This window comes from Mauremys mutica, chromosome 2, assembly GCF_020497125.1.
Source record: "Mauremys mutica isolate MM-2020 ecotype Southern chromosome 2, ASM2049712v1, whole genome shotgun sequence".
Taxonomy (NCBI): domain Eukaryota; kingdom Metazoa; phylum Chordata; order Testudines; family Geoemydidae; genus Mauremys; species Mauremys mutica.
The window spans coordinates 26,741,787-26,755,782 of record NC_059073.1 but is presented as its reverse complement, the minus strand read 5'-3'; the positions used below and the strand labels follow the sequence as shown (position 1 = coordinate 26,755,782).

General features: G+C 39.5%; 1 protein-coding gene across 1 annotated transcript in view; it reads right to left on the bottom strand.

The window, feature by feature from the left end:
- Positions 1-5,770: 5,770 nt before the first annotated feature.
- SNTB1 (syntrophin beta 1) overlaps positions 5,771-13,996 on the bottom strand; it is a 156,519-nt gene continuing 148,293 nt past the window's right edge. The window contains exons 6-7 of the mRNA XM_045006776.1: positions 12,965-13,155; positions 5,771-8,834 (exon numbers count right to left, since the gene is read on the bottom strand). Coding sequence (XP_044862711.1) covers positions 8,742-8,834; positions 12,965-13,155 — 284 coding nt within the window. The 3' untranslated portion in view covers positions 5,771-8,741. The remainder of the gene's footprint in view (positions 8,835-12,964; positions 13,156-13,996) is intronic.

Sequence of the window (13,996 nt, the reverse complement as noted above, 5' to 3'; positions counted from 1 at the left end):
TCCAAATTTGATTGTAGTAACGACTATTTTATTTCTTCTCTTTTCACAGTCTTTAAGAAAAGACAATTTGTTCCATACACGACTATTTTTTTTGTTCTTCAAATAAGTTAACTGAAAAGGTTTACGTTGCAGTAAAACTCCTCACATTTTATAACTTAACTAGACATAATACCTTATTGTTCTGCAGATTAATATAATTATGGTTAGGGTTGAAGGCACAGTAACCTCTCGTCTTAGCGTAAAACATAAAGGATGTTGGTTTTGAATGAGCCCAAAATCAAACATGCCATTTACAACAGTTTTTTTTTATGGTTTTGATCTTTCTTTATTTATTTATTTATTTTGAAAGCTGACACAGCTTTCCATAAAATTTACCCTGCAAAGCCAGAAATAAAAAATAAAAAAAAAACAACCTTCAGTAAAATGGCTTGTAAAAACTTAATCCAAAATAAGGGTGCTTGTACTATGTCTTTTAATCTCACGGGTTTCCAATAACAATTCTCATTTCATATGTTTCTCTTGTAACAATTTGATATTTTAAACATATTCCTAGAATCCTTTTGAGATGCATTTTCACGTTGTGAAAAAACAAGTCCTACAGTACCATTGATCTAAAGAGAGCTGTGAAATTGAGAGCAGTGGCTTCCTAAACAGAACAAGAACCATTTTATCTGAAAATGAAGGAGACTGACCAGTGCTGCTTTAAAGGGGCACTGTCAGATTTACAAATAATTTAAAAGAAAATAAAATCTTTACCTATGTTTACAAACACCTTTTAAATTAAAAGTGTCTTATACCAGTATAGTTATTCCTGTAGGGAAGGGGAATCAGTGATACCAGTCCTAGTATCTTTACACTGATGTAACTGCATCCGCAGTAGGGGGTGTGGCACTTTTAACTATTTAGGAATTAAAATCACTCCCCTAATGGAAATAGTTGTATTGGTACAAAACCTGTAGAGCAGGCTTTCCAGCAAAAAGCTATACTGATATAGGCACATCCAAACCGTATCGTATACCCACAGTAGGGTGTTTGTACTACCTTAACTATATTGGTATAAAAGCAGCACAATTTCTCTATGTAGACAAGCTCTAAGCAGTTGGGATCCAGCTGGCTGGATGTTTAATTCCCAAAGGCTCCTTTTGAAAACCCAGGCCTAAATCATTTAAAGCAGATGGCAGACTCTGAGCTGGGGTGTGTGCGCGGGGGTCTTGTTTGTACAGTGCCTGCTACAATGGGTCTTTAGGTGATACCATGATGTACACAGTAATAATGGTAACACTTGTTTTCAGTATAGACAACAGAAATAAACTAGTCAATTTCACCTTTGTTACATCTTCAGTTAATTTTACTGTCAGGTTCTGATGTGTTAGCACTGTTTAAAAAAAATTCATTAGGTTTTTTTAAAAAACAAACAAACATTACATGGAAATATTTCTACTGTTTCCATTTCTATTCTGTTAGCTGAAACTAAATCGTAGGCCAAATTTAACCTGACATTCTCTCATCATATACCCATTAGTTTTTTTAGCAAAGATTTTGGTGGAAACAGGATGTTAACCTACCATACAAAGGTAGGCCTTAACTTGTACTTGTAGTGTTATAATGAAATAAAACTATAAAAATAACATTTGGGTTAGTGGCCTGAAAGGTTTTAGAGTCTTACTCTGAACTAGGAATGCTAAAGTCTTAAAATTTATCACTGTGTCTGTTCATTTAAATTAAAAAGTGCAGGTACAAAACTGCTCAGTTATATTTGTTACCATATGGCTTATTTATTCTACTACCCTATTCAGATTTGTTGTTTTTCTGTTTTTACCCTGTTATGATGCCAGCTATAAGACAGAAATTAAGTTTCTACATATAATTTAATGACTTGCTTAAATTAATAGTCCAATTTTAAGAGTATAAGTACTTTGTGCTACTGTGATCTATCAAGCTAGTTATTTCTTTCTATGTTAAAGAACCCTTGAATGCAGATATGCATGTTTTTTTAATGTGTGATGAATGTCTAAAGATTTTGCATCTGCATGTTTCATTATGTTAAATTTAAATTAGTAACCTGAATTTGAAAACTTAACACTGCACTTACTCTTGAACAAACCTTAATTTTATAATGTAGCTTTTGGAAGCTGCATTTCCTACTTACTACTGGTAGTCTTCTTGCCTATGTTGTTTATGGATGAAAATGTAAACTCATTTTGTACATCGTAAATTAGAAAATTGGATTAATTATGCAGGAGGTAACCTGCAGGTAGTGGGGCCAAATTTCTATACTTTCTAAAATGGCTGAGGCTTGCTAACATGAGCAAGCAAAACCTTATTCATGAAACTGATTTCTAACCTTATACTGAATTAAACGAATGCAGTACTTAGCTGCAGAGGGCTTGTATAAATTAGGTGAAATAGTCACTCTTCTCTCTGCATGTGGTGTGCCCGCAGTCAGTGCAGTACTGGAACTGGCTACTCATTTATAACTCTCAGCAAGTGAAACTCATTGGCTAGATACACACTGTGCTAACAACCACCACGGTATTCCAAGCAGTCTGAAATGAGGGGGTGGTGTGCCAGAGAGTATACTCGTCCCATTTAGCTGCACCATTCCCCACCATTAAACTATAACTCAGGCTGTAACAATATTATGCATTTATATACAGTAGTGCCTTCCATACTTTAAACACTCGCATTAATATGGCCTCAAAATGCATCTGTGGAACAAATTAGGATATTCTAAGTTTTTGAATTTGGAAGCTAAGACTGCTAGATCATCCTTTTTCTAAACAGAGCTGATCCTGGCCCATTTAAGCCAATGGGAGGAGTGGGTCATATTTAACTAGGGGTCTTATGCCTACCTTGGAGCAGTGTGTTTATAACTTTCATTGCTTGCTTCCCTGTTTGTGCAAGTCAGGATGGGGTACGTCTTACTCTACCGATGTGCAGTTACTTCCCATCCTCTCTCTTCATGCTGCAGGCTACGAGGGGGGAGTGTGACTGCACAGAGTGAAGAGTTTACTTCCTACAGTGCTTGAGTACCTGGAACACAGTTTTCCCGCTTAAATATGATTTAACCCCATGCAAAAAATTGCCTCAGAGGCAGGCTGCGCGCCGAGGACGATTTCGGTGCCGCTGGGGACGGCGCGGGAGGTTGAAGTGCCACCTCCGTAAGGAGCTGCTTCAGGCGAGAGTCCCGCTCCTTTCTGGTGCGCGGCTTAAACGCCGTGCAGATTGGGCACTTATCTGTTCTGTGGGATTCCCCGAGGCAGCGCAGGCAGGAGTCGTGCGGGTCCCCAACGGGCATGTGCCGCTGGCAAGCCGCACAGGGCTTAAACCCCGGTGCCTTGAGCATGAGCCCGCACCGGTTGTGGAAGAAGAGGGGCTAAACCCCTCTAATTCCCTTACTATACTATATCTAACTAAACTTATTCAACTAATCTAACAACTAAACTAAGTTAACCAACTATGTACACTGAAGAAATGGAGAAACGCTAGGGCTGTGGAGGTAATGGAGCACTCCACTGTTCCAACTGGCCGTCACGGGCGGTAAGAAGGAACTGAGGAGCGGACGGGCCAGCTGGGGTATATATTCAGCGCCATGGCGGCGCCGCTCCAGGGGGCGCCCAGCCGGCCCGCCGGAGTTGCTAGGGTAAAAATGTTCCGAAGAGCCGTGCACGCGCGGCGCGCACACCTAACTGGAATGCATAGGAGCAATCACTCGAAGAAGAACTATTCAGTTCTGGCCTGGCAGTCATTTTTCAATTACCTTAATTTTTATATTTATTATACATAAACAAAGGATTTGTAACTGGACTAAAACAGTTATGGCTTTTCAGTTTTTGATGTGGAAAAACTGCTCTATTTTGAGGAAATGGTGTAATCCTTGTTATTCTATAAGTCTCTAACATGCAGCATGGTTCAATTTCGTTATCTTAAGATTTTGCACTGGGTAAGCACTTGGTGCACTTTCAAAAGTCAATCTTGCTGATATTTTTAGCAGTTAACTTAGACATTGTGATGGATAATGCTGTTGATCATAAGTTTCCCTCTGAATTCAAGAACTTCCATATTGAATACAATTTCCAGTTACCTTTTATGTGACCGTTTTTCCCCCTCCTGGCAAAATACTGCCTCATGGCTATTTCATCCCTCTGGCATTTATATGAAAGCACAGCTTATCTGGTCATTATTTTTCTGACTTGTAAGCAAAAAGATGGTAATATTGTGGGGCATGTACATCTTTAGGGGTTGATTCTGCTTTCAGTGAAGTCAATGGCAAAGTTTCAATTGATTTTTTTTGTTTGTTTGTTTTTAAAGGGAGCAATATTGAGCCGTTGAAATGCCATCAGAATGGATATCATTTTAAAATACAGTGCCAGGGGTCTGATCCTTTAGTCCAAATCAGGCAAAACTTTATTTGAAGCCAACTGGGTCCAGAAAAATGACAAGTCATGCGAAAACAAACATAACTCCATGTCCTCCAAGAAATAGGAATACTTGCTTTCATATGGAGAGGCCGAGCAGTAGTTTCATTATTTGGCAAAGATTTTGACTAATCTTGTGTGGTAGTGATTTACCTGGCAATGCATGAAAAGGCTTTTCATTATTTTACAGTGGACACTTAAGAGAAATACTAGTTACTTTTAAGTACAAAGAATCCATCTACGTTCAAAAGGCCTTTTGAAGTGAGCAGCTCCTGCTGATTCATCCTATTACATTGAAATTGACTTTCATTTCTTTCTGTGGGATTGCAGGGAGGGAACTATTAGATATTGGCATGATCTTCACATTCTTCCTTTATATACATACTGTATTTTCCAAGGATCAGAAGGTCTCATAAAAGAATGAGTCTGTTTCCCTAACAGATCAGATCAGTTTTATTTTCTGTGATATACAATGCGGATGGTAGTACTTTTCTGATGCCTTCCGTATAGATGCTCTATTCTTGCTAATATTAGTGATATTTCTATACAGGGTTTACAATTACAAGAATGTTCTAGTTAAAGTTCATTATTCACAAATAATATTTTAATAAAAGTCCCCTCCTTCTCCTTAAGTGTCTGCCTGGGAAGCCTGTTCTAAACTAGACTGAACACATTCTCTCTGAAACCGCAATATAGTTAGTTAAATGACCAGGGTACATAGACAAGATATATTGTTTGTTTTCTCTATTTAAGGCATTATTTACGAATTTGAATGGTGAGAGGAAACCAGATCCTCTTTCCCCAGCTACTTGTTTTGATGAAGTGTTCAAATGCAGTGATTTGTCCACTCTCGCTACACTACTGCTACCACCAGACAGACACACTTCGGGAACTGTGTTGGGGAAAACTAAGTGAATTTAGTGCTTGTGAAATGTGCTGGAAAGATGCCGTGTCTATGAGGTAAGTTTCCCCACACAGTTGCATACCTGCCTTGATGACCCCCAGCTAGTAGAGTTGCCTTTTCCTTTTTGTCCTTGGTGATGAGAGAGACTTCCAACAGAGGAGCGTATTAGGATGTGGTTATTTGTCCACTAGGAACTGGACTGAGACACTTCACAGGCCCCCAAACACACTGCTGACATCATTAATAATGGTGCATTTTCTTTCCAATTTAAAAATCATGCCTAAAGAACATTGGCCTCACTTTTAAACCAGCTGAAGAAGTGTTTTTCCATATATTTATGTTTTAGTAAATATTTATGAATTAAGTGTAATGTTCCCTGAGACCAGAAATGGTGTAAATAGAGAATTCTCAATAGCCTATTGTACAAATTAAGCTCACCTCACAAAAATCGAATAAATGACTTTTATTAAATATATCTTTCCTCTAAAATATAAACTATACTCTTATAAATGTGGAGTAGGCCCATATTTTGTCAATCCCATCCAAATATGAATCACTCCAAAATCTGTAAATGATGAAGAAATAACATTTGTAATTACCATAATTTTTAATTTGTCTATAAATATATAATATGAACTTTCTTTGCAAACTATTTAGTTATTCACTTATACTTCATATAGAACTGAGCACCTTAGATTACATACTGTGTAATTTAATTATTGATACTAATACGAATTCTGATTATTTACATTGAACATACATGTTTATATAACATTCCAGTGACTTTTAAGTGTTAAAAGAATAAGGACATAGTGCAGTATAAGTTACATATGTATTGTCCACAGTACACAAGCTGCAGCTTGAATCTCTGAACTTTCTATAGGAACAGGGGTCCAAATGCATAAACATTTTGTACTTGGACAAAAAACGCTTTGCATTGTGTGATCTAGAAGGTTTCAGGGAAGATGCCTCCTCTGTTAAATTCACAAACCTTGGCATTTACTTTTTGATACACTTTGCATAGGCTTTTACTGAAATAGATTCTATGATCAAAGGCCCAACCCTATACTTGCCTCCCCGAAAGAGGTAACCCTAAAATCACCTAAACCAGAAGAGATCAGAGATCTGCCACAGATAACTGCATGAATGGAAAATATTGGCAAATTATTTAACATTTATTTTTTGGGGGGTATAAAATAAGTTTTTAATTCCTTATTGTAAGTGCCATTAAGGTAGAAATGAAAGTTTACTAGATAGGCAAATAACTTTCAGGATTTTTGTGAAGATAACTATATTTGTGTACTGTTCAAAAATTATCTTCTTTCTTGGGTATAACGTTTTGCAAGTACAGTACGGTGTTTGTGAATTCAACCCAGCATCTCTTTAAAATTTTAAAATGAGTATTTTTCTATTACTAATTAACATATGTATGAAAACCACCATAAATCAAAGGTTTATGTATGTGGAAACAGATTTGACTTATTTACTGTGCTCGAGACCTCAACTGAAAAACAATTACAATGGAATCACTGTTTTATTATTTAGTATGTGTGATTTGTTTTCTTTGCCAGTTGAGTGACATCTAAATTAAAGGTTTCAGAGTAGCAGCCGTGTTAGTCTGTATCCGCAAAAAGAACAGGAGTACTTGTGGCACCTTAAAGACTAACAAATTTATTTTAGCATGAGCTTTCGTGCAGCTCACGAAAGCTCATGCTAAAATAAATTTGTTAGTCTTTAAGGTGTCACAAGTACTCCTGTTCTTTTTATCTAAATTAAAACTTACTTTACCTTTAAAGTTTAAAAAGAAAGACAAATCATTGCAATGCTACAGCTGAACTTCTGCAAGCAATCACATTCATGACTTCTGCTTCTTTCTAAAAGCCTGGCTTTCAAAATGTGGCTTTAGTGTCAACACATTATGAATATCTAGTTCAAAGAGTTAGTTCTGTTTGCAGCTTAAAGGTGGTATAAATTCTACTTGATCAACAGTTTTTCAGTCCACTCCTCCTAAATTCTCAGGCCACTTTTTGAATCTCAAATACATTTTTAAATGAATTATTACAGAGCTACACATGTTTCTTAATGAAATCTATTTCAATTTAACTGATTTAGCAGCAGGACATACTACTAGGTCACAATGTTAAGTGAGGCACTGTAACTTGTCTTGTGGGTAAAATTTGCAAAAGCAACTAGGTGCCCCTGACTTTCAGTGGGACTTAGGCTCTTAAAGTTAGGTTAGTTCTTTTAAAAAGTTTACCCTGTGTGCTCATAAGTTAAGGACACTTGAACAGGCCCCTTTGTGCTCTCTTGTTAAATAGCCTGTTAACCACAGAAGTCCTATAATTACTGCTGCTTTGGTGCCCCCTACAGGAATGTGCACATATGCTCCTTACATATGGATCATTTGAAAATGCCCCTCAATGGTTTGATTTGGGTGCTGGGCTGTTCACTAAGGACCTCCTTGCTGCTTTAGAGCAGAGGTTCTCAACTGGGGGTACGCCAAAATAAACTAGAGAGCAGGGCTGGCATCAGAGTCATTGGAGCCCAGAGCAGAAAGCTGAAGCCCGAACAACTTCGCTTCATGGGACCCCTTGTGGCGTGGGGCGCCAGGCAATTGCCCTGCTTGCTACCCCCTAATGCTGGCAAGGGCTTTTAATCTACTGGATATGAGAAAAACGGATTTGGGGGCACAGGTGGGCTGGAGAGTTGTTATAGCATGTTGGGGGGATGTGTCAGACAGAAAAGGGTTGAGAACTCCTGCTTTTGAGCACCCTACTGGAGTACATGCACACACACAACCTACCTGCCGGGGTATTAAAGCAGCTGCCTCTCATGGCTCTTTCTTATGGAACAGCAAGTCATTTAAATAGCACATGAACTGGGATGAAAGTAATATTTTACTGATTTTTTTTTAAATCTTCATAAAGCCGCCACTTCATATAGTATTAAAAAAGAGAAAAAAATCAAGCCTTATTCTGAATCACAACTGATAAGTGCCCAGTCTTGCATCCGCTTAGCCCTTACTTACTCTAGATAAACAAATACTTTGAAATAGGCACAATTTATGATTTTGAAATGTCTACACATACAGTACTGTACTCATTTCAACTGTACAGTATGTGGTTTTAAATTAACATTGTAATATTCCATTTTTGCTACTATTTACAATGAGTTTTGTTATCGTCTCCTGCAACTGACAGTGATTTAAAGGACTATTCTGAAATCTGTTGGTCTTTTTCTGTGTGCGCCTCCTTTGTAGCTGACAAAATGAAGGCTGGGCCTTGGAGAATCACCAGAGCTGAAGTCCCTGCATTGAACTCCAATCTTTTGTAGATTGCTAGCAGCTACAGGTGTCTTCTATTGATTGTACTTCAGATTAGCATGGCAGCTGCATTTTTCTTTTAGGAAACAGATGTAACTTATGCCACCAAACCAAGTCTTGTAATCTTAGCTGAAAGGAATGAATGAATAATGAACACAATTGGCTTTGGACAAGAATGAAGATCCAGTTGCTGAAATTAGAAAAGAGATGGAGTTAGTGGTTGTTCAGGTCACAAAGCACTGATAAAACTAGCAGTCATTTGCAGATTATTTACTTGATTTATTACCTGCTAATATTTTTAAAGCAATCAGATAAAAGAAACAGCACTTTATCATATCCATCACACTGCATCTTATTTTTCTACAGCTTGTCTTGTTGCAAATACTTGGGTCATTAAGAGTAATCAATGACCCTGGCACTGTGCAAAAAATCCTAGAGCTGCAGAGTTTGCTTTCTGATCGGTTTAGAAACTGAACACTATAGGTTCCTGTAGGGCTGGCTTAGCTGATATGAGCATGCCCAACTTAAGATAAGACATGCCTGAACAAGTAATTGCAGAAACTACTCACTATTGTGAATACATGCATATAAATAATGGAAGCAAAAACTAACTAAACTAACTATTGTGGATAAGTTTAGAATAAATAAGGTATACAGAAAAACCCTGAACTGATAAGCTTGCTTTAGAGAGACCAGATGGGTGAGGTGATATCTTTTACTGGACCAACTTCTGTTGGTGAGAGAGACAAGTTTTCCAGCTTACACAGAGTTCTTCTTCAGGTTCTGGGAAACACCTGAAGAAGAGATCTGTGTAAGTTTGAAATCTTCTCTCTCTCACCAACAGAAACTGGTCAAATAAAAAGTATTACCTCACCCACCTTGTCTGTCTAATATCCTGGGCCCAATGCTGCATACAAGCTTGCCTTACACAATCTGCAAAGCACTTGGTCTTTACATGCAAGAAGTATAGATGTTAGGGGTTAGGAAAGATGTGCGACATGAATTGGAATTGTGGTTGCCACCAGTTGTTGGGCCACGCCAGCACGGGCAAAGAGCTGTTACATGTCTAACACAAAAATCGGAGTGATATGCTAGAGTCAAACTGAGTTTTTTGGATCCCAGAGAACTGGATGAAGTGTCCTCCCAGAACTGGATGAGGGGTTCTGGATAAACGGAGCAGAAAGCTCTCACAGGGAATCCCAATAGTTCTGTTTTGAGGATGGAAGTAGTTTAACCCCTGAAGTTTTCTAACAGGTTCAAGTTCCAGCTGTTAAAGGGAGCCTCACCCAGGAGAGAGGAAGGTTAGGGGGCACAGTTTGGATTGTGAAAGCGAGGCTGAGTTCCTGAGGTTTACAAGCCTCCATGCTCTATGCAGCTGCCTTTTCAGGTCCACAAGTAGGTGGCTACAATGGATTTCACTATATAGAGAATATAATTTCTAAATGTCACATGCATCTATGTCACTTTCCATTAAGGGTCTGTTCTTACTTTTTCTGACGCTAATAGCAGAACTCTCAACTTCAATATGAGTAGGCTGGGTCTCTGAAATACTTGTTCACTGTACATGTTGGCATTGTTATCCTAGCAGCTATAGATGGACCAGTCAGGATGCACCATCTTTTAACTAGCCAATGGGGTAAAGATGGCAACTGGCTGTTCTTGAGGGCCAGTGCCTCAACAACTGCTAGTCAAGCCAGTTTCCGGAAGGAAAATAGATTCTTCACTTCACCTCCTGCAACAGCAGATGGAATGTTTTGTATCCCATTGATCGTGCTATAGCAACTGGGGCTGTTCTGTTTTCTATGTTAGACCTCATTCTACATAGAATAAACATGTAAACTCATGAACAATACAGAACAAGATGTCATCACTATGTAGTAGGCAATAGCAGGACAGTCAATTCTTCTATTATAGAATCCTGCCATTAATATTGGCCTAGCTCCACACAAGGATTTAGGCACCTAACTGCCACTCTAGGTGCTGAAGTCCAAAATTTAGATCCTCAAAACCCCTCACTTAGCTCTTCCCTAACCCTTTAGGTGCCTAAACTCTCTAGGCACCTATATTTCCACCAATAAAGTGATTAACCATAGAATATCAGGGTTGGAAGGGACCTCAGGAGGTCATCTAGTCCAACCTCCTGCTCAAAGCAGGACTAATCCCCAGACAGATTTTTACGCCAGTTCCCTAAATGGCCTCCTCAAGGACTGAACTCACAACCCTGGGTTTAGCAGGCCAATGCTCAAACCACTGAGCTATCTCTCCTAAGCCCCTAAATATTTGCTGTGGGGCATGTACACAATCACCTCAATCCTGATGCCCAGGCACCTAGCTCATGCCTACGCCCTATCAGGATCCTCAAATGAGGTCTTCCCCTAACTAACTCACTGCGGGATGTGCTCCGGTAGGCATGCTCAGAGGTTAACTAACTTATCAGCCTCCCTACAAAGCAATGGTGGTGTGGATACTGCTGTCTATATGAAACCTTTAGCCCAGTGGTTAGGCTGCTCCCCCAGGAGTCCTGGGATCATTCGTTCCCTCTATCTGATTTGGATCAAGAATGTGAACTTGGATCTCCCAGCTCTCGGCAGAGTGCCCTAACCACTGGGCTATGGGATATTTGGGGTAGGATTGTCTCAGTCTCTCCTGAAACTATCCCAATTTGTATATGGAACAGGATTGGAACTTGGGTCTGCCACATCCTGGGGCTTGTTCTAACGGGGGGAGGGATAGCTCAGTGGTTTGAGCATTGGCCTGCTAAACCCAGGGTTGTGAGTTCAATCCTTGAGGAGGCCACTTAGGGATCTGGTGCAAAAATTGGTCCTGCTAGTGAAGGCAGGGGGCTGGACTCAATGACCTTTCCAGGTCCCTTCCAGTTCTAGGAGATTGGTATATCTCCAATTATTACTTTACTATTGCAACTGGGCTCCTGGCAGGGGTGGAGATGGGGGGTGGGTCTCTTGGTTTTTTTTGTGAGAAAGAGATGACCTGGCTTAGGTTCCCAATGTCAGGAGAGAGTTCATGGCTGTGAACCCTGAATGAAGAACCATGAACCCTGCCTAAGTCCCTTTAAGGGGTGGGGCTTAGGCTTAGGCCCCCACCCCCTCTTCAGTATTTCCTGGTGGCTTGCTGAGGTGACTCCCTGCTCAGCCTGCTGGCTTTTGTGACTCCCATTCCTAGGCACCTAACTCTCCACATGCCTTACATACAGAGCTAATTCAGGGTTGTGGATTCCATAGGTGGAAGGGTATCTAAGGGTTAGGTGCTACAGTGCTGAGACGAAGTCCTTTTGTGGATCTAGCCCACAGTCTCTACCCTTGAAATGAGCCTATGTTTGTTCTGCACTTGAAGCTGATATGGTTCTTTGTTTCGATGTTAGGATTTCATAAAGCCAGGAATAGTGGCACTGTATTTTAAATGGCCATTTATTTCCACTCTTTGTTCTACATTCAAGTACAGGGAACACTGTGTTTCTACAGAAAATGACTTTCTAAGCCATTCTCTCCCACTGGTCCAGGTCGATGGCATTAAAGTGCAACATTATGGCCTCATCCTGTTAGGTGCTGAGCACCTTCAACTTACAGTAACTTAACTGGGAGTAGCAAGCACTTAGCATTTTGCAGGACTGGACACATAGGACAGAATTTTCAAAAGAACTTAGCACCCGCAATTGTGGCAGATCTTCAGACGTGCTTAAAGCCCATTTGTGCACCAAAATAAGTGGCCAGGTTTTCAAAAGTGCACAACAGATTGGTGGCTGAGTTCTTTTGAAAATCTGGCCCTAAGTGTCACTGTGGGTGCTGAGCATGTTTGAAAAATCAGTCCCTTAGTTAACAAGTGTTTACAGATTGATGCATACAAATGCAAAAACTCTGGAGTGTCTGACCACCATGGAACTCAATTTGTCCCTAAATACAGGAAATCATTCTTCCCTCCTTGCATGGTTTTACCATTTTATCCCTACCCCATTTGTATTTTATTGACTCTTTCTAAGGACAGATCAATGAAATCATGATAAAAGGCCTTGCCAGTTTCCTTATAAATTTTAATAGATATCAGTCATTATTATTTTAGGAGTTCAGCAGTGCATGGAACAATTTACGTTTTGATTACCAGAAATCATGGCACCCAAGAATTGTTTCTATGTGTATATTTAACCTATGTTAGCTAGGTTTGTAAGTGCCTGCCCCAAACCATGAACTCAAGGACAGTCAGCTCCATTGAGCACACTGTCATGCTAATCATGCAAAGAATAATTGCTTGTAATAGTTGCATGCACAAATGGTAACCTGCATTCCCATAGCTAAATGCAGTACTTACAAATTCTCCGTCTTTGCCTCCGAAGTCTAAATAAAGCATCCTAATGCCATCATCTGAAGACACTTTTAGCTTTTCATAGGGACACTGTGCAATTGTTTTGGACAAGGCACCATCTTGTGGTTCAACTGTGAGAGAGAATCCATGTTCATAATGGATGGTCAAACGGCACTCCTGGTTTTTGTAGGTGCAAGCTGAACACGAAAAACAAAATTTAGATTATGAGACCTCTGCCCTTAAAAAGCTTGTATTTGTAAAATGCCATTCACCTCTATGGCGACTTATTAGCCACTCTACTTACAACACTAACAAGGAAAATACCTTTTAAAGGAAACAGAGTCACCCTGTCTACTTCCACATTTTGACCTGCTTTAAACCTCTTCCAAATTCTATTTAAAATAAAAAGAAACCAGCATTCTTTTATAGACAGAAACTCAAGCCACTTTTCTGAAACAAATAGTAGTGTGGGTATGAGATTGGTGATTGGAGATGAGTAGCTAAAGAACTAAGCAGTGTGGATTTGAATGTCAGGGTGAGAAAAGATTACTTTATGTGGCTTTATCTGTATTTCAGAGTCACTATTCCTTAGCCTCTTCACTGGCTTTCACTGAGTTTCCTTGAACATACATAGTGGTGTGTATGTTATGCATAATAGACACACACATATTCTGTATCAATTCCCATGGAAATTCTAGCAGGTTTCACTGGTGTCCTTTCACAGGATTCTCTTGGTTTCTGCTGGTCTGTGATTTCTACAAGAGGGTGAGTTGCACTTGCCGTGTTCCAAATTTTGATTGAAAGTTAACTAGTTCCAGTTGGCAAACAGAATTTCCATCAGGCATATGTAAAGCCCTTCCTTATCCTTTGCTCTTGCAGGTGAAATTAGTTGTTCCGTCTGTGCTGTTTACTGCTGTTCCTGTGCTCAGCAGGGCAAGTTACCTCCACAATGCAACTCATTGACTGCTTACAGGTATACTTACCTGAATGATTGGTTCCTTGCTCAAGAGGAGTGGACATCTGCATAGTGCAGTGTTT